The 21452-nt window shown below is 38.8% G+C and overlaps 1 protein-coding gene across 2 annotated transcripts in view; it reads left to right on the top strand.

Annotated features, from left to right (window-relative positions):
* GALNT5 (polypeptide N-acetylgalactosaminyltransferase 5) overlaps positions 1–19203 on the top strand; it is a 45163-nt gene extending 25960 nt beyond the window's left edge. The window contains exons 4-11 of one of the 2 annotated variants that reach the window (XR_011472479.1): positions 478–613; positions 1186–1305; positions 3082–3199; positions 4163–4486; positions 8593–8673; positions 12253–12414; positions 15674–15876; positions 19172–19203. Coding sequence is in view for 1 of the 2 variants with exons in the window: in XM_070423449.1 (XP_070279550.1) it covers positions 478–613; positions 1186–1305; positions 3082–3199; positions 4163–4486; positions 8593–8673; positions 12253–12414; positions 15674–15814 (1082 nt within the window). In the remaining variant the exon portion in view is untranslated. Of the gene's footprint in view, positions 1–477; positions 614–1185; positions 1306–3081; positions 3200–4162; positions 4487–8592; positions 8674–12252; positions 12415–15673; positions 16611–19171 lie in introns of those variants that run through there. The other variant, XM_070423449.1, reaches the window with a different exon arrangement.
* Positions 19204–21452: the final 2249 nt, after the last annotated feature.

Raw genomic sequence — 21452 nt, 5'->3', positions numbered from 1 at the left:
CTCTAGACCCATTAAACAACCATTTTAACATTGGCTCCTACTCTTCCTGCTTCCTCTACCTTAACTGCTTTTCACCCCTATTATGCAGAGGAGTTTTTCCTCTTCATCATTCCTAAGGCCAAATGTGGAATCTCAAACTTCTCCTGCTCTTCTGCAGAACAAAATCCCAATTCTCCACCCCCAGAGTTATTGGGACACATCTGTTTGGAAGGACATAAGCAACGACTTCTAATGCTAAGTATTTCCTTCAGAGACTTGGCTACCCATTCTATGTGGAGTATCAATTTTTTTTGCAAACATAAATGGTACTTGCCCCATGCAACTACTACAAACAAAATTTCTTTTATTTTCATTGTAAAACAAAATTATAGGGACAAGGAATTCAGTGAGGAAAAAAAAAAGACTTCTGCCTTTACAACCACACTTCTGGAACAATATCTAAGATCTTATATCACATTTTTTTTTCTGGCTCTTTAGGTGATGTGTTGACATTCTTAGATTCTCACGTGGAATGTAACATTGGTTGGTTGGAACCTCTTCTGGAAAGAGTTTATTTAAGTAGAAAGAAAGTAGCCTGTCCAGTAATTGAAGTCATCAATGATAAGGATATGAGGTAATATTGTCATCTTCCACAAGATGCTTCTAAATGAGTCTTTAACCAGTGGCAACATAAAGTGCTGATTACACTCGTCATGGGTGCATTTTTGCAAATCTAAGAAATACAGTTTATCCATTTAAATAAATGGAAATACTAGTACATAATACCTATCTTGGGATCAGAGCAGGTGAATCTGTTTATTTGCTCATCACAAATTCTTAACCCTTGACAGCATTGTCCAGTTCTTTCCTCTTTGTAGTCAACTGAACCAAAAATACCTATTTTCCTTAAAATTAGTTCTTATTTTTGTGATATATATATATAAAGTTTTCCCACCCCCTTCAAAAATGGCCAGAATATTATTTTTTATTAAATATAAGTTAAAAATAAAAATAAACAATTCAGCCAACTGGTCACTAATGTAAATTGTACTTATAAGTTTTCTAGAAATGTTATTTCAAAGTTTGTAATAATCTAAAGTCATCTGCATAAGCACTTGTTTTATTCATTAAACAAGACATGGCATTGGGTCGGTTAAGTATAGATGTATGATCTCAGGTAGCACTTTTGGTTTTTCCCTGAACTAGTTACATGACAGTGGACAACTTTCAAAGAGGCATCTTTGTGTGGCCCATGAACTTTGGTTGGAGAACAATTCCTCCAGACGTCATTGCAAAAAACAGAATTAAAGAAACTGATGTAATAAGGTAAGTGTGTGAAATTTAATTTTAGAAAGCAGTCATGTGTCTTTTTAAAAATATGGTTTTTTATTTTCAGTTTGTTTTTAGAGAGAGGGAGGAGTGGAGAGGGAGAGAAAGACACACACATTGATGAGAAAGAACCATTGTCAGCTGCCTTCTGCACACCCCCTACTGGGGAACAAGTCCACAATCAGGGCATGTGCCCTGACTGGGAATTGAACCGTGACCTCCTAGTTCATGGGATGATGCTAAACCAACTGAGACACACCAGCCAGGCCTCATGTGTCTTTTTATAAGGCATAGGAAGCAATTTCACAAAACAAGTATATCCCGTCATTCAATAGGACATCAAGAATTACAGTTATAACCAATAGTCTAAGAGTAAACAAAATTTTCCTGAGAAAATAGTTTCCCACTACCAAAGCTCATTTTTCAAATGGTCCACTGAACCCTAGTCAGCCCTGAATGCAGAGGAATTCACTCATAGGATTTCTGTTCTCTGGGATTTACAACTCGAGAATCATCAAGCCATTTGAATATATTGCATATATGCTATATAAACACACATAATATTGAAATCAAGATGAGTGAAAATTAAGAGAGTAAATAATAGTAATAGAAGTATCATTATAATAATAATAGCTACTGTTAGGATTTTCTTTTTGAATCTAGTCTTACCCTTCATGGGAGAGCTGCCAATTTCTGTGAATGAATTAATAAATAGATGCAGAAGATGGATATGAATTAAAATTGGAGCTTTATTGCTGGAGAAGCTGGATTGAAGAACACAACTTATACCAAGAGCCAAAGTGGAGGCTTCCTAACACTTGCCCCAGAGTCCAGCCCTGCAGGACAAGTAGGCAGCCAGCCCCAGGCCGTGGGGTGGGAGCCCCGAGCTTTCCCTGTCGGAGAGTGTTCTTATGTAGACTCAAGCCAGCAAGTTCCAAGAGCAATCCCAAGCCCAGACTATGCACTCATCCCTTGCCTGGTTGCTGCTTCAGGATTGATGCCCCTAGCCAGTGAAGTAGGAGTACTGTTATTTATCAAGCACTCTGCTTTTAACCCACTCTATAACCCTAGGAGAGAGAGGGGACTATTCCCATTATAGAGATGAGAAAATTGAGACTTAAAAGAGTGAAGTAGCCCTAGCTGGTTTGGCTCAGTGGACAGAGCATTGGCCTGCAGACTGAAGGGTCCTGGTTTCAATTCTGGTCAAGGGCACATGCCCAGGTTACCAGCTCAATCCCCAGTAGGGAGCATGCAGGAGGCAGCTGATTAGTGATTCCCTCTCCCTTTGTCTCTGAAATGAATAAAAATATATTTTAAAAAATAGTGAAGTAATTTTCCCAGGGATACATAGATAGTAAAAGCAGCAATTGGGGTTGAAACCCAGATCTGCCTGAACTTAACACTCTTGCTCTGATCCTGCACTTGAAGAACCTCTTTGCCTTTATTAGACTCTCATGTTGAAGATCAATGGAGCAGTAGAGTTCAGATTAAACTCAGCATAATATCGGGAAGAGAATGTATCTGAATAGTCTGGAAAGAACATTTGGGATACAGTTCATCCTAGTCCCAGGCCCCACCTTCACTGACTCTAATTAAAGCTCTGTCATCAGGAACCAGGGAAGTTGCCACTTAAGTGCTGTTTGTGACTCTATTCCAAGACCTCCCCACACTTGGCAGCTATTCTGAAAAGCCTCCTAAGTCCATCACAACCTATGCTAACAACTGAGCTCCCATGAAATGCAAGTGTAAAAAAACAAACTTTTCTCGTTGTAGGTGCCCTGTCATGGCAGGTGGATTGTTCTCTATTGATAAAAACTACTTTTATGAACTTGGAACATATGACCCTGGGCTTGATGTTTGGGGTGGAGAAAATATGGAGCTGTCATTCAAGGTATTACTGGTGTTTCTCAAATTCTATCTACAATTACGAGTTTTAAATGGTCTCATTGTACTAATACAATCAGATATGTGACTGCCTTAGGGTGGAGTGGTGTGGGGGGAGGATTTCACAGAAATTTTAGGGCCTCTGGATTAATGTTTTCATATCCAAGATTGAATTTGGAAGAATCAATAGCACTCATAAAATTTATTAGAGTCCCCTAATATTTCACAGCACTGCTTCTGCATCAGAATATGGGGAAAATAATTGTCTGTCATCCCGTGTAAACACTGTAGGATTCATACTTAATATAAAATAATTCTCTTGGAACATTTTTCTAATATATTGGAAGTAATGAAATAATTTAGCTATGGGTCATCTTGGAGAACACACATGACAGGAAGTGACCATAGGGCTGGCTGGGGACAGGCCATAGTGCAGCAACTGGGGACATATCAGAGGACTCTGGGTATTTATAAAGTCATTGATTAATATCTGAAGCTGTGGCAGCAGCCATAAAGGACAGCATCCAAAAAGCAATGGCTCTCCTATGCAGTGGGGTGACATGTAGTAAAAGTGGTATTATTTGAGCTCCTGATCAAGGAGAATGGTTTTTATGTTGTGTGTTTTTTTAAAAAAGAAAATACATACTCCTTTCCCTGATTCAACTAAAGCAGGAACTCATTTTACATACTGAGATTCTGCGAGGATTTCTTAGGGAAATAGAAATTTACATTGCAAGGGAAGGAAGGGGAAATATATATTTTACTAATTCTAACATGGTTCACAGCAATATACAAAACTAAATAAACCTCTTGAGTTTAATTTTCTATTGAAGAAGATTTTGGAAGTTGAGAGTACTACTTCAAACAGGGCGGGGGAGGGGAATAGTCAGGTGGTTTCTTGTCATCATTAATTGCCCATAATTTGTGGACAAGGATTTGATAATTGATGCTTATCATTAAACTGTTCCAGGTGTGGATGTGCGGTGGTGAAATTGAGATCATTCCCTGTTCCAGAGTGGGCCACATATTCAGAAACGACAACCCGTATTCCTTCCCCAAAGACCGGATGAAGACAGTGGAGCGGAACTTGGTGCGGGTGGCGGAGGTCTGGCTTGACGAGTACAAGGAGCTGTTCTATGGCCACGGGAATCACCTCATAGACCAAGGGCTAGACGTCGGAAACCTCACCCAACAACGGGAACTTCGAAAGAAACTAAAATGCAAGAGTTTCAAATGGTACTTGGAGAATGTATTTCCTGACTTGAAAGCTCCCATTGTGAGAGCTGGTGGTGTGGTAAGTTCAAGCAGCAGTTTGAAACCTGACTCCATAAAAATAAAATGCCAACATACTTTGGAAAATGTGTGGGAAAGGATGAATTAATTATTACATTATAGATAAATACCAAGTATGAGTGCAGATGAGACAAAGCAGGGTTGAGGATGAAATAAAAGGTAAACTTTAGGAAGGCTTCCAGGCAGTTGTGTTCACTGATTAATTCAACAAATATCTATTGAGTATCAATAAACCAGGCAGTATTTTAAAACTGAATTATCAGGTGATAAATTAAGTAGACTGACCTCTTCTTTGTGGAGCTTGGAGTTGAGAAGAGAAAAGGAAATCATAAAAATAAGCAAGTAAAGAGTGAATAAATATGATAGCTCTCATCTGGGGGGCCGGCCAGCCGTGAAGAATCCTTCTAAGTCAGAGTGGTCAACTGAGGAGATGTTGAGGGCTAGGTCTGAAAGGCCAAGGGTCAGTCAAGCACAAAGGATACCCTTGTGTGAAAGCTCTGAGACTGATGACCATCCGAGGGTTCAAGAACTGGAAAGGAGATGAATGTTGTTGTCAGGGTGTGGAGGAGGGAAGAATGGCACGAGATGAAGTTGAAGAGGGAGGCAGGAGTCAGATCATGTCGGACCTTGTAGGCAGAGTAAAGATCCTTCCTTCCTTCTTTCCTCCCTTACCTTGTAATGGTAAGTTATCGAGTAGGGTTAAACAATGGGATGGCATGATTCAATTAGAATTTTATAGATTTCAAAGACGTGTTGAAAATAACAAATTGTCAGACAATAGCAGAGAAAATTCCAAGGCACAAGGTAATGTACCAAAAGGGACGAAACCAAGTTAGATAGGTGGGATAGAGTACAAAGTGAAGGAAAAAAAATCAAGGAAGAGGAGAAACTAGACAAAAGCCATTTCAACCTATTCTAGGAGTGAGGCTGGACTTGAAGAGGATGGCCAGCCATGAGAACATTTACCATAGGGTGGGTTATGAGATGGTTAGTCAAGCATTGACCTGGAACTCATCCCTAGTTATGCATATTTTTTTATTTCTTTTATTGTTTTATTGCTCATTTAAGTTTTACTGCCAGTGTTGTTTTATTTTCTATGAGTTTCCTTTTTCTTCATGCTTGAGGTTCTCAGACTTGAACATCAGTAAGCCTGCTTTTTTAAGCGAACTTTTTTCAGCTTACCTTTGAAAGGGGATTGTGCAAACCAGCCATTCTTGGCGTAGCAAATCTCCTGATGACAAGGACTTAGTAAAACTATTCTCCATGGTGGTATAAGAATATCCTGGAAGATCGTGAAAGAGAGGAAAGTAGTCTGAAGTTTTGTTCTGTTGTTATGAAATTCAACTGACAAGTGGGTACACATGATCTGTTTGGATGTACCATAATGTATTATGAAATTGCCATCCTTATAGGTCAAAATAGAATCGTGCTGCTTCAGGTAGTTCAATCTGGTGTTTCTTCTTAGGCAACTCGGTAGGAAGAATACCCTGGACTTATACGCTTTTCAAATGATATGTCTGTAAAATAAATTTATATTTTTAAATTTTATCTCTTGAACAGGAAAAGAAAAGAAATCCTCACCATAGTCATTTTTTCCTGTCCTAACCACACAAAATCTCAGCAAGAGCATTACTGAGCTTTAACCACCAGAGGGAACTAAAAAACTGTCTTTTGCCTCCTCTGTGCTGCTAAGTTGTTTGCATTCCCATGAAATTTTTGAAGAGTTCTCTTGCCTGAGTTATTATATATCAAAATGCAAAAAATATATATATTTTTAAATGATTTAAACAAATTATTTCTCTCACTATGTGTTGCCTTCCTTAGACAATTTTTAATAAAGGTGTCATTTGCTTCCTTCTGAAGCAACCAGTAGGGAGCATTATTACCATTAAAAACCAAAAAAAAAAAAAAAAAAAAAAAAAAAAATTAGGACCTTTCTTCAGGCAATGCAGAGTGAGATGAACTAGAACATTATTTTGTTATGAAGAAAAGCGGTTTCTCCAATAAATTTCTCTAGGGATCGCTGATAAAGAAAGGAAACAGATCTTCAGATGAAGTGTGTGGAAGTAGGTGGGGGCAGGGCGGGGGAGGGCGAGGCAAGGATAGAAAAGATTGCTCTTTTTCCTTCTAATGCCTTTCAGTTCTTGGAAGAAGGAATTGTACAAAATAAATACAAAGAAATCTATTGAACCTGGGATTCCCAAGCACTGTTCTGGGCAATGTTATTAGCTGTGCTGCCAAAACTAGGGATCCATGGTCAAATACATTTGGCAAACAACACACTACATTCCCTCTTAGAGCAGCAAGCTAAACATTACCCTACTGGAAGTTCTGAAAGGTTCCGGGGTAAGACCACCTGTTCAACTGTATTGAAGCCAGAGATTCCCACACCCCTTTGATGATAAAATATTGTCTAAATAATCCACAAGCAGAGGAGTTTATATTTATCTCTGTTAAAAATCCAGAGAAGAGTTGAGGCGCCATTTCCTTTCTTTAATCTCCAGGATTATTCTACCTTCATTCGTCTCTATGAACTCTCTTCTCTGAAGTTCATGATGGTTGATTCCTTCTGTGAGTTCTGACTGCTCCCACTTACTAATGATGGGTTGGTCTTCTCCCATAGTTGCCATTTTAAATTGTGAACAGGGCTTTTTTTGAAGATTTCTGACAGAGTTCCCGTCCTCCTAGAGTTTCTTTTGCACTCCAGCCATCAACAAAGTAACCAACGGGCTACTACTTTTATGTTGTTTTGGTGCCCCAAGGGTCTGTCAGGGTTTATATTCAATACAAGGGTAGATTTGCATCTCAAATCCAAATGAAGGTCACTGTAAGGTTTTAGATCTGGCAGAATCTCGCCTCCCTGTGGCGTCCCTCTGCTAAAGGGTAGATTGTTTTCCCCAAGACACCATTCCACTGAAGGCCTCACTCCAGTTTTGCATCATTGTGTGGACTGCGACCCCACTTCTCTGGCTTATCCATGCCCAAGTTTTTCTCCTGTCCGTACAATTTTGGTCCCTTTCTTATAGTATTTGCAGTTTTCCCACTTGCTTTTCATTTAGTTTAGTTGTTGTTGCTCTGCATTTTCTGGTCCCTGAAGGCACCCCTTACTTTCTTGCCAGCTAAGTTGTGTGTGGGAAAGTAAGGACCAACTCACTGAGCATTGTGTTCTGAACGCTGGCAGTTCTGTGAGCTGTGCAGCCTGCATCATCGCCCCGGAGTTAGAGCTCTGTGTTAGGCACATGGAACAGGAAAGGGCACTAATAGTGTCCCTGGCAACTAAGACCTCACCCCCTCCCAGCTCAGCAGGCTCTCCAGAGTAGAAACTTGGTTCTACACAGCTCTTCTCGAAACCTGAGAAGTCTAAATTGCACTATTAACCCGCTGCCTCGTTAGCCCTGCCCAGGATGTCAAGGGGGCAAGGGAATCAACGTTTTTCTGTGTTAAATGGTGACTTATAGAAAGCTGCCTCTATATTTGACCCTGCAAATCCATTAAAAAGCTGGGGGCCTGCCAGAAAGTGCCTTTAAGCTTGGCTCTGTATTAATTTTCGTGACTTTCCTGTAATGAATTGTAGCTTGCCGGAGTCATTAGGAAGATTCTGACAGGGAATCAGCTGGAAATCTGCTGTTCTTGAAGGACTCAATTTATCTATCTATGATTCAGTGCCTGAGCAGTCAAGTAGCTTGGAGGGGTCAGCCAGGCAACAGAGCCCGTAGCTGTCGGTTTGATTAAATTGCAAGTGTGTGCATTGACTTTTAATATATGCATCAGACAAACTTGAGCCAAGAAAATAACTACTTTTTCTTGCCACCTTTTGCTCATTCCCTTTTCAGCATTCCAGGCAAGGGTTAATTGAAAGCTTCTGTTTGTTGGCTCTGTGGCTAAATCACAGGCCTCAATTGACAGATTGAAGCTGTACTTTAGCAAGATTACATTATGTCTCTTAGAGATAGCAACCACTGAAATCTTATAGTGCTAAGTATTGCTGAGCTATTAACTTAACTGTCTTTTAACCTTCCTGTAGTTTTATATTCTGTGTTTTCTGAATGTCTTGATCTACTTTAAAATATTTGTTTCTTCATACATATTTTATATTTTGCTTCCCAGCTTATTAACGTGGCCTTGGGTAAATGCATTTCCATTGAAAATACCACAGCCATTCTTGAAGACTGTGACGGGAGCAGCAAGGTATGCTGGGCTGGGGGTTTCTCTCTCATAGTAGGTGCAGTTCACGGTACTGGTGTAGTTGATAAGTGTGGGGTATAACACATTCATCACTCGAGAAATTGGTTTTTGCTTATAGAAACAATAGTTAATCCCTATATAATCATAAGATGTGGGTACTGAAGTCAACCCAGGAGAAACGCAGATCTGGCTCCAGCACTTGCAAAGTGTGTTAATGTTCTACATTTCTTAACCCTTAGGTAGATGGCAGTAATGATAGTGCCTACCCTAAAGCTAGTGTGAGACTCGAATTAGATAAAACTATGAAGGATGTAGAACAACACCTAGTACTTAATGCTCCACAAATGTCCACTGCTATAATAACAGACCAAAAAAAGTGAAAAGATAGCACGTGACGTATAAAGATAAAGTAATAAAGAAAAAGACATATTTTTAAGTAATTAATCTGAGGGAGCAATTTGATTCTCTGATTCTATCCCCTGCCCCCATTCTTCTATATCTGAAGGAAATAATGTAAGTCACATAATCCATGATCCATAATGGAAGACCCTGCAGCAACACTCCCACAGACTCAGAGCACAGTGGTTAGGGGAGAGAGTGGCCTGGGGAGAACCGAGCAGGGACTCCACAGTGCTGGAGGGGAGCTGGAGGGGAGCTGGAGGTGATGGCACCTCCCTCTCCAACACATGCTCCCCATCCATTCTTATTCTGTGGGGACAGTTTCTGATTTGGGTGCCAAATAGGACTCACAGGGACATCAATTCATGAGTACAACTCAGTCCCCTAAAATTGTAGGCCACTCTTAGGTAGAGAAATTTTTTTTTGTGATAACATAGGTTTGTTATCCCTTTAGAGACAGTACCAAAACATACTACTTTGATTCAACTAAGAGATAATGCTTTTATTTTGAAGCACATTCCATCTCTACCTCTTCATTCAAAGCTGCTACTAAAAGAAAAGGCATTTTGTCATCTCTGCGGCTATAATTCAGTTGTGGGTTGTAACCTGAGACTAAGGGGACTGTTAATTAGGAAAAAGAGGAGACAGTTGAAAGAGAAAAGTGTCAAAAATCAATGGAAAGAAATAACTTGTATGTATTAACAATTCTCAGAGGAAACAACTCACAAATAGTAAAACAAAACAATATTAGTCCAAATTATATGAAAATAAAATATTAAATAGTGCAGTCCTTCAAGTCTCATCAGTATTTTATCTGAAAACCCAAGTTCTGGTCTCGTAACCATTGAGTCTCTTGAGGGGATACTAGGAGGAAAAGGTATGACTCCTGCAACCCCTGCCTTCCACAGATGCCATCTCCCTTTTTGTCTTGTTACTCCTTTTCAGCTTCTGCTTCCTGTGGCTTGTTCGAGTAATAAAAAGTAAAGAAACTTGGTGGAAATTAACTTATTTTTGCCAGAAATAATGAGACAATATCAAGCCAGTGACCACAGCATTTATAATTTTTTTTAAAAAAGCTTAAAAGGAATAAAACCCTAGGATTGTAGGATTGACCCATCAAGCCCTATCTTTCACCTTACCTAAAAAGTCTCTTTAGTTAATTTCTCAATCAGTTGAGATGTCCCTTTGCGAGGTACTATCTAGCTTTTCCTCATAGCTACATAGCTTCTTTGTATTATGTCTATGCTTCTTGTCAACATAAGAAACATCCAAACCTATAAAAAAATGTAATTAGTCTATTTGAGCCAAACTGATGTCATATACTAGGGAGTAAGATCCCAAATGCTCTGCAGTGGTCGGCAAACTCATTAGTCAACAGAGCCAAATATCAACAGTACAACGATTGAAATTTATTTTGAGAGCCAAATTTTTTAAACTTGAACTATATAGGTAGGTACATTGTTATTAACTTAATTAGGGTACTCCTAAGGCTTAGGAAGAGCCACACTCAAGGGGCCAAAGGGCTGCATGTGGCTCGCGAGCCACAGTTTGCCCACCACAGCTCTAGAGAATAACAGTTTTGCAGTTTCTTTTGTGCATTTGAGATTAAGGAAGGTATGTAAGGAAGTACAGGAAGGAGGGGGAAAGCAAGGCCGGGATTGGATTACAGGTTAGTAGTTGAGATTATGTGCTCTCGTCCATTTTTGAAACAGGTCTGAAAGGGTGGTCACCCTTGGAGGGGTCTTTAAAAGGGAACATATCAAAGATGTCTTAACCTACGTGCACAGAAACAATGGACAGGGCTTGCTTAAGGCAAAGTAAGACTTTTACCTAAGAATGTACATGCCTGGAGCATGCCCACCCACCATGATCTGCCCTATTGGGAATTTGTGATCAGATCACTCAGTGAGGTTACTTTCCATGGTACCACCTTTTATTCCCCATTCTCAAATTTTAATATACACACAAATCACCTGGGGAGTTTGTTAAATATGAATTCTGATTCAATAGGTTCCTGGCAGAACTGATTCTCAGCATTTCCAACTAGATGCTAGGTGACCCTAATGATGGTCCAGAGTGGCATATGCCAGGAAGTAAGACCTTTCAGCAGAGAGGTCTACCCCAATGGCATACTTGATAATCTAAATGAAATCTCAATCACATTACCAATGATTCACTAGATAAAAGCATTTAGATCAGCGGTTCTCAACCTGTGGGTCGCGACCCCTTTGGGGTTCGAACGTCCCTTTCACAGAGGTCGCCTAAGACCATCAGAAAACACATATATAATTACATATTGTTTTTGTGATTAATCACTATGCTTTAATTATGTTCAATTTGTAACAATGAAATTGGGGGTCACCACACATGAGGAACTGTATTAAAGGGTCACGGCATTAGGAAGGTTGAGAACCACTGATTCAGATAGATTTTACCAGCAGCCTTTTTTTCCTAATACGTTTAAAAATTTTCCACAGACCCAGAGCCTTACAGTTTATTAACCAGGCAGATCGCACTAAGTTGTAAATAACTGAAGAAAATAAATAAAAATTGAAAACATGGTTCCATTACCTTAATTGGTATTTATTTTAGACCTTGGTGACTCCCCAAAACTGGACTTCTCCCAGAGCAGTTCTTCACATTATCAACAAAGAAAGATTGCTTAACATTTCCTCTAGGGGTCCAATTGTCTAGCATAATCATTTCCACAAGGTAATTTAGGACCCTGACTTGGATCTCCTGGAGCCCCACTGGCTCAAGGCTGTAATCCTGCGGTGGTTTGGATATTCCAATACTTCAAGCACCAGGTTGTCTGGGATTCCGAACTCCTGGAATGACATTTATTTGCAGATATGTACTAACTGGACTATGGTGTATTGTTGCAACTAACGCTTTTTGAGGGCTTCCGTAAGTGTGCGAAACACTTGACAGTCATTACCCAAGCCTCTGAGACAGACCCATTGAAGTTGCTACCCACTGACAATGGAGAAAAATTAAATTAGACAGGATTAATATTATGCTCCTCCTACGATCAGTGTTGAAAGTGGTAGTACCAGGATTCAAATACGAAACATCTGACCAGAGTGCCTATCTTCTTAACCTTTGCTGGCAAAAATGTTGGACAAAGCCCTGACTTGTGTTTTCCACCTGAGGTGACCTTTCTCTTACTCATTCCTTCCACAGCTTCAACAGTTCAATTACACCTGGTTAAGACTTATTAAACATGAAGAATGGTGCTTGGCTCCCGTCCCTGATCAGGGAGCCTTGAGGCTGCACCCTTGTGATAACAGAAACACAGGGCTGAAATGGCTACATAAATCCACATCAGCCTTTCACTCGGAACTGGTAAGCGAAATATTTGTATCTCTTCTTTTCCACAAATCCAACTCCCCACTAAATGTGACAGCAAACCCTCACTGGCAGCTAACCCAATCTGAAGACTTCGATGTGTTTGTGACAACAGAGGCAGTGAAAAAGTTCTTACAGAGAGATCGGCATATTTTTGTAAATGATCAAATCTTTTTTTTAAGAATTTATTGGCAATCAATTATTTTAAATAGAAGTCACCAGGTTTTGTTGGTTGTATTGCTATCATCATCTGTTTCTAAAGTTGTTGTTTAGTCAGTTAACAATGCCCAAAAGTTGGGCTGATAGGCTGGAATTGGTTTGCATCAGTTACCAGAAAAGCTTACAGGGAGAGTGTATGGGGAAAGTAAGAAGTGGTGTGCTCTCCCCAAGGCCTGCATTTTTCTATACATCCGGTTCCCCATTCTGCCTTTCTCCAAGGGGCATTTGCTCACAACCTCTGGTTTCCAGAGACCTGGGCTCTCCCGGGGTGCTGGAGCCAGTTGCCACCAGCTTGCAGGAGCTGGTTGTGTTCAACTCTTGCCAACTGCACCTTCAGGGAACCTTCTTTGGTAAATTCAAACCTGCCTCGGTGGGAGTATTTACATCCATGCCACAAATCAGGGGTGTTTTTCCAGCGGTCCGATGGTTCATATTTACCAGAACATCCCTGCGATACCCTAGTCCCTCAAAGTCCTCTGAGCTTTTCACAATTCTGTTTCAACAGGGGTACAAAGTCATAAGCATTGATGTAGGATGTTGGAGTGGCAGAAATAATGTCAGGACTGCCTTCTCAGATTTCCCACTATCTCACTAGGAGGTAGCCGCCAAATCCGCTAAATGCACTGAGTATATGGAGACCATCATTTTGTTCAGGAATAGCCCCAAAGTAAGCCCACTTTTTTACTTGGAGTGCCTCCATTCCTTTTGGTGTCACAGCCAGTGAGTATTCTTTTCAGGATAATTTTCTTCCTGCCCAGGGTCAAAATCAGGGCCTGAGCCACACATTCTCCAGCCTTCCCCCCTTTAGATTTTCTGTTACATTTCAGTTCCTTCGGGGCATGTTTTTTCTCTTTAGTAATAATGATTATTACTGAGTTTTTCTGAAAACTTAGGAATTACTAGTGCATAAACTGCTAATTTTATGTTTTATGGTGTTGGGAAAATCCATAAATATGTATCAAATAAATTACATCTTACCTTCTGCTTCTCTAACCCTGTGCCAAAGGAGGGAGGGAGAGGAATAAAGAGGGAGAGAAAAGTAGAGATAGGGAGAGAGAGAGAGGAGAAAAAGAAAATACAGAATATGAGGAGAACAAAACCCTTACCCCCACCTTGTTTGTGACTTTAACACGATATATAGCTGCTTTCTGCCTTGAGTTCCCCTTTTCATGCTGCTAGATGTCGTAGAAATGAATATCTTGAAAATGGTCTTTTTTCATCTTTCAGTATTTTGGTAGTTTTCATACTACCCCTTTTAAGTCCTCCAAGACATGAAAGTCTTACAAAGAAAAGGGAGAAATGCAAAATAAGACTATGAATGGCAGGAGCATGCCTCCCTTTTCAGGAAGCATTAGGAGTTGGGAGCTTCATGGAAGGAGGAGGGGTAATGGTGAGCTTGACCCTGAACACCAATGAATTATTAAAGTTATGCATTGATAAGCCAGCATTTAAAAGATGTTCTCTAGGTCAGCCCTCCCCAAAGGCTCCGGAACGAGGTCACTTAAAAGTAAATAGTTTCCTAGGTGGCTTCTAGGACTTGGGGAATGGAATACCCTTCTACACCATGTGTCTTTAGGTTTGGGACACGTTTTTGATGTGTGTGTGGGTTTTTGTTGTTGTTGTTGTTAATCCTCACCTGGGGATGCTTTTTCCACTGCTTTTTCAGAGAGAGTGGAAGGGAGAGCGGGGTGGGGGAGGTGACAGGGGGTAGGGGGGGGGGGGGGGGGAGGAGAGAGAGAGAGAAACATTGACTGGTTGCCTCCCACACAAGCCCTGACTAGGTTCGGGAAGCAAACCTGAAACCCAGGTAGGTGCCCTTGATTGTAATCGAACCTGAGATCCTTCAATGTTTAGGCTGATGCTCTAACCACTGAGGACACTGGCCAGGGCTGGGAACAAGTTTTTTAGTTACCTCTTTACAGTCCAGCAGCAGAACATTGCAGGTAGTCAATGATAATGTTGCTCAAGTTTAACTCCTTTACAAAACCTTGAGCATACTCAAGCATCATATTGCCAAAGTTCCACAAGGGAGTTTGTTACAGCGCCGCTTCTGATTCCATAGGTCTATGGCGAGGCTGAGTCAGCATGAACAGCTGTCTCCTGGGTGATGCTGACGATAGTTTCCGTGGAGAGGTCTAACCCAATGACATGCTTGATCATCTAAGTTAAATCTCAATTACATTACAAATGATTCAGTAGATAAAAGCATTTAGAATGATTTTACCAGAGGTCTATTTTTTCTAACATAGTTTTGCAGGAACTTCTGTAAAATAAATTATTGTCAGCCCTGTTTAATAATTTTTAAAAAGTATTATAAAACTCTCTCTCTCTCTCTCTCTCTCTATATATATATATATATATATATATATATGATCATCTCTGTCATAGTCCTGGATAGTTGAGAAGTATAATAGGTAAAAAAAAATTACAAAGCCATGGGCAAGTTTTAAGTAGGCCATCAACCATTTCTAGGATATTAATACATATTAAGCAATAATAGAACCCTGAAGTGCCTTTGACTTTTTTCCTAATTACATCCAAATTTTCTGGACCTCAGGCATTATGTACTCAGAGATTATGGTAGGGAGCTCATAAATAGAATACATTATTTATCTAGCACTTTGTATTCTAAATTTGCATTCTAGGGCATAGAGTTAATTAAGAAATTAACTGACTCACTATCTGTGATGGTATGTGGGTTTGTGTGTGTGTGTGTGTGTGTGTGTGTGTGTGTTTTCTTTTCTACCATTAGTGAGGGAGCCATCATCCATCAAATATAGAAATGCCATCTGGTACTATTTTCTTTAAATAATATAGTAATCAGCCATATGATCAGAAAATTCATCTTTGAAGTATGAGAACTTAGCTTGAGAGAGAGAGACAAACTTAATACTTTCTAAAGCCTGTGTTTATGTTATTAATTTACTTCAGGATAATCCCTAAAGAATAAAAAATGTAAGTACCTATCTTTTTTTTTTTTTTTAATTGGTTTCCCTTTCTTTACCGTGGCTCATTCTCAGATCCCCTTTCTCTCCAGGTGAATCACATTGTTTTTGGAAACTATCATCAGTTGTTATGCTTGGAAGGAAATTTTTCTCAAAAAACTCTGAAAGTTGCTGCTTGTGACCCAAAGAAGCCATATCAAAAGTGGAAATTTGAAAACTATTTTGAAGACTGAAGAGGAACTGATGTTTTTATCTAGTGAGCCCATTATACACTGTGAAAATGACAGTGAACTTGGTGATTATATTTCTCCATGGTCGTTTAAATTTTTTAAATGAATAGCACTTGAATAGAAGATTTTCTAAAATCACAATATTTGAGATACCAAAAGTTAACTCAGGGAAATAGTCCAACATAGGATTGGAGTCCTTCCTCAGCACTAGAAGTCCTTTTGAATTGCCTGCTTCCTGCCCTGTGCTAAAACTCAGCCTGTAAGTTTCCCCATATAGTCTATCGGGTACGCAGAAATAAAGACAGAAGTATTTGGGGAAGTACGATGATATTCATTATGACTGTGTTGCATAATAACCAGCTCTTTGGCCTACAAATAGAGAGAACCTGGTCCTTTATTTACTATTTTTTTTCATCAAAAAATTTACTTAGTTTTTATGGCTAGAAGTACTCATAAACACACAGCTATCACTTTGGAAAAATCCCTTCAGACTATATTCATGTTTACCTTACAGTTTGGAATAGTATTGATATAACTATAGGCCCGAATTTCATAGGTAGGGTCCCTAGGCTTGGCCTGTGATCAGGGCCAATCTGTGGGGTGACCAGTGGGGCAATCGGAGGCCCCCACTGGCACCCGCCTTGGCTGGCCTGGGGCCTGCAGGCTGGGGGCAGCTCCTGCATTGAGCGTCTGCTCCCTGGTGGTCAGTGTGCATTATAGCAACCGGTTGTTCCACCAATCCTTTCTCCATTAGGTCGATTTGCATATTAGGCTTTTATTATATAGGATATTTCTTGGTGGCAGGATTTTGATCTAGATTACTATATGATGCTTTTTTTTACCAGTCTGAGTCAGTGGAACATTTTTAATTGAGGATGTCAAATGCTTATTCAATTCTAGATGTGGACATTATTTCAGTTCATTTTGTGCTTTTAAAACTACACAAAATAAAGGGTTATGCTAGTAACTTCCTAGACTAGTGAATAGTAAAAAACCAAAAAGGCAAAGTAAAAGAGGCTTGATCACAATACACTAGAGCAGCGGTTCTCAACCTGTGGGTCGCGACCCCTTTGGCAGTCGAACGACCCTTCCACAGGGGTCACCTAAGACCATCCTGCATATCAGATATTTACATTATGATTCATATCAGTAGCAACATTACAGTTATGAAGTAGCAAAGAAAATAATTTTATGGTTGGGTCACAACATGAGGAACTGTATTTAAAGGGCCAGAAGGTTGAGAACCACTGCACTAGAGTAACCCAAAATTCATTTAATCACTGAACACATATGAGGAGTTGAAACTAATAAAGCAGAAATAGAGCCTTGAAAAATCTTAAGGTTCTTTTATATTAAATACTGCCTTAGATTTAGCAGCATTCATGGGGATAAAGTATGCTAAAATGGGCTCTAAAGATTTTTGAAAGTAGAAATAAAATGAAGGAAACAATGAAAGGGGAAGAGAATGAGGTAAGCAATCTTTAGGAAGAGAGTTAAGAAAAAATTACCCTGGATTTGGCCAAAAAAGAAAGGGGATCTGACACCTATAGGGGAGAGAGGGGAATAATAAAGCCTTAGATGTAGACCTAAGGATAACACTGGGGAAAAGTAATATTTCTTTGATTTATATTGAGCCCTCATCTTAGGTATGTCAATACTTAGACATATCAGAGAGGATCTTAGAAATCCACATTCATTTTGGTAAGAAAACTGATACCCATCTGAAAATCTCAGACCAGAGAATCAGGATTAGAACTTGCATCTCCAGAGACAGAGCTCATTCTATTGCCCCAGGCCACCAGCCTACACAACCTATCCCACAGCATTTCTATAAAAGAGATGAGAAACCATTTTGCTGGGGGTGGATCTCTGGAAAATAACCATAACCATGCTATATGCTTGTTAATACTTAAAAAAAAAAAACAAAACAAACAAACAAAAAAATTTTTTTTTTTTTAAGAGAGAGAGAGAGAGATCGATCGGTTGCCTCCTGCACGCACCTGACCAGGAATTGAACCTCCTTTTGATGCATGGGACAATGGTCCAACCAACTGAGACATACAGGCCAGGGCTAAACCTGCATGTCTTTAGTTCTGATTTCCTAATTAAAATTTATTTTTAGCCTGGCCGTTGTGGTTGACTGGTTGAGCATGAACCAAGAGGACCCTGGTTCAATTCCTGGTCAGGTTTTGGGCTTGATCCCCAACAGCAGGCTTGCAGGAGGCAGCCAATCGAGATGTTTCTCTCTCATCGATGTTTCTATCTTTCTATCCCTCTTCTTTTCTCTCTCTCTAAAAAATTAATAAAAACGTATTTAAAATCTATTTTTAATTCCCAATTAAATCCACAAGAGCAGAGCAATAACCAAGAATCAGAAGAGGAAACAGTTTTGCATATTTGCATCATATTTGGGATGCTTTTTTCAAATAATTGACATTGCAGATGAGATAAGAGAATGATTAGAAAATGAGCTAATTCTTTCAATATAGAGCCAAGTGGGGGAATAAAACACAAGGTGGTTGTCAAATGTCTAATTAAATTGCTGACCAAACTGAATATACTAGGTGCTTCATGTGATTCTTCATGTAACTGAAAAATGTTGAAGAGTTATTTCCCCCCAGTCTAAAGACTGTATTTTTATTCAAAAACAGATTCCATCAAAAATGTCAACTCTGCTCAGAAAAAGAGTAATTATGGTTTGCATACACTCCACTTCGGGTATAACAGCAGAAGAAATTTGAATGTTTTTCTCAAAAAAACCTTTGAGTCTGTTCAGTGTATGTTCTTCCCGACTTTACTTTGACATACTTATCTTATGAAGCTATATTTAAATCTATATTGTCAAGACAACAAAGGATTGTTTTCATACATCACATATTTGTTCTTGGGTAGAATTTTAAAACCAGCGTTTAGCATGTATATTTTCAATTCCTCTAAAATACAAATAACTAATCACTAGTTAAGAATCTTCTAGGCCTGAACTTGCCAGTGCTAACTGTAAAATCTACTACCAAATTTTTTTTTCAAGAATTGCCCTATAAATTTTGTTTTCAGAAGGCTGCAATAGAGGTAAAAGTGCTATAAGGTCTTCTGATACTTCTAATGAAAAACCCTTGGAAGGGACACAATAGGACCCTTATTAGCCCTGAATTTTTCTATTGGGGCTGTGTTATTGGGGACTTTACAGTTTTTCCTTGATTGACTTGAGTCATTGCCCTTCTTAGAAAAATGTCTATTACCTTAAACACAAGTGTAGCTTTTATAATATTTTGCAGGATTTATTTGACCGAAAACTAACTTACCAAACCATCTGAGTGCTTCTGAGCTTTTCAGTTTGTGCAATTTCTTTCTCTTTTTCAGCAGCTACCCAAAGCTTCTACCCCAATCTCCCCAAAGGATGGCACAGCTGTTGTTGGTACAACGATGTTTTATCACCAGCATCAAATTTCCTCAATGCTGCTTGCTGACATTCAATTAGCTGTCACTCACTGGGCCAAAAACCATCATGTATCATGATCACAATGCATTGTTGGCTTCTCCACACTAATTTGGAAATATTCTCTTAGCTTTTAAAACGCCTTGTTTCTAGTATGGCCTTAGGAATTGTAAAGGGGCAAAAATATTGTTAGAGTATAGGAATTCCATTTCCCTGGGCAACCTTGATTTCATGAATAGCTTACAGTGATCTTCAGAAGGCTCTCATGCAAGATAATGGGGTTGAGATGTACCAGATAGTACCATCTTTATTTGTTTTAACACCTTTATTTTTAACTTCCACATGCAAACACAGGAAAAAAATTATGCCTCAGATGAAGGCCCAATACCTTGGATAAAAACAAGGAAATGACAAGGAGTAAATGGAAAAAAAATGAAAACAAATTATCTTTGAGTACCTACTCTGTGCTAGGCACAGCTCAATGTTGTGCACAACTCAGAGAGGTAGGTCTCATTCTCTTCGTTATGCAGGCAAGAGGATGGCTCTTGAGAGTGATTGTCTAATGTCATCCCACTGTAATAGCTAAAAACCTAATTTTCATTCTATGTGGCTCAAAAAAAAAGAGGAAAGAAAGTCTCTTTCATTATGCCATGTTACTATGATTTTTCTTTTCTTTTTTTTTTTTAAGTAGGCAGTCAGCTCAGTGGAGCTCAGTTAAAATCCTTTGGTTGTGGAATCAAACCTCTTTGTTTTCACTCTTGGATGCTCTACAGTCAGGAAATAGAAGTTGCACCCCTTCTGTTAAACAACTGAAGTGTAGCTTATGGATAGCCATCCCCACATGCTTTGCTGTGGTCTATCTCCTTGACTTCATGTTGGTCACATTCTTTTCCATTTTCTGGAGTAAATATGAGAGGGAGAAGTGGCTATAGAGAGATTGCTTCTCTTTGAATATTACCAATTCTTTCTTCCCCTAAGCATTAATCAAAGCTGACAGATCTGAACAAAGGTGGGAAGTGAAAAATTGAGGAGTCCTTTAATTTAAAGCATAAATCGAGACTTGTAATTTTTACTTCTATGTGTTGCCACCATAGTGTTTTTGTAACAAACAACTTTTGCATAGGTTACTCAACAATTCCTACAAGCCAAAATGTCTTGCAACAAGAAAAGGAACACTAACCAAAGCTAATGTAGAAAATATTTATTTTTGGCAAATAGCCATCTCATGGACAGGTTTGAATAAACCAAGTAAAGTATTATATACTCCTGATGAGGTTTATTGGATGGTATTTCAGATGTTGGTGGTGCCTGTATCTAAAAAAAAAAGAAAAAAAATACCACTACACTAAGGAGACTCACTGCCTCTGTTTTCAACCTAATGAGTCAACTAATAATTATCACTCCAATTAAGGTCTCTTTGCAAGTTTAAGTGAATCTTTGCTTTGCAAAAACACATATGAAATTCTCATTTTCCAGCAAATAGAGCAACTCTGCTAATATGCTGAGTCCCTAATGATGACAGTTGCCATAGAATAAGTAACAAATAATTTCTTTAAAAACAGAGGCTTTCTATTTTATTATTGATTGATAGATATTTGCCAGTTTTAGATTATTAGTCATAATATATATATATATATATATATATATATGGCCTTTATATTAGATATGGAAACTAAAATTTTTGATAGCAGATCTTCACTTGACTATTGAAAAAATATTTATCTTTGTAAAGATATGTGCATGTTTGTACATATGAATATATACAAATATATGAATATATACAAATACACACATATATTTATTTTTATGCATATATATGTATATATGAATCTCTATATTTTATGCTTTGAATTGGGAGAAAGTAAAACCAAGAGTTTCTACTTAAAAAAAAGAAAATAAAAAAATAGGTTTTGATATTTTTAACTCTCTTTTTAAGTGCATAGCTCTGTCTGCATCTGGCTTTCTGCACAAAAGTGCAGGTGGACTTTCACTCTGGGTATTGTTTTTCATACTTGAAAGGAGTAATCAAACCCTAAATCTTCAAAATGTTTGTTATTCAGGTTAGGGTTATACATATGCCTTAACTCCTCTCCTTCAAAACAACTGCCCAAATGTTGCTGGTTTTATACACATTAAGCTATAAGAGGTGGTGATAAAAATGAGAGGAGGCAAAGGTCAAATTAGTGAATTTTGCTTTTAATGATC

Source organism: Myotis yumanensis, unplaced genomic scaffold (genome assembly GCF_028538775.1).
Source record: "Myotis yumanensis isolate MYYU_CA2020_CCGP unplaced genomic scaffold, mMyoYum1.0.hap1 SCAF_8, whole genome shotgun sequence".
In the NCBI taxonomy this organism is placed as follows: Eukaryota; Metazoa; Chordata; class Mammalia; order Chiroptera; family Vespertilionidae; genus Myotis; species Myotis yumanensis.
This window is presented reverse-complemented; position numbering and strand designations above follow the sequence as displayed.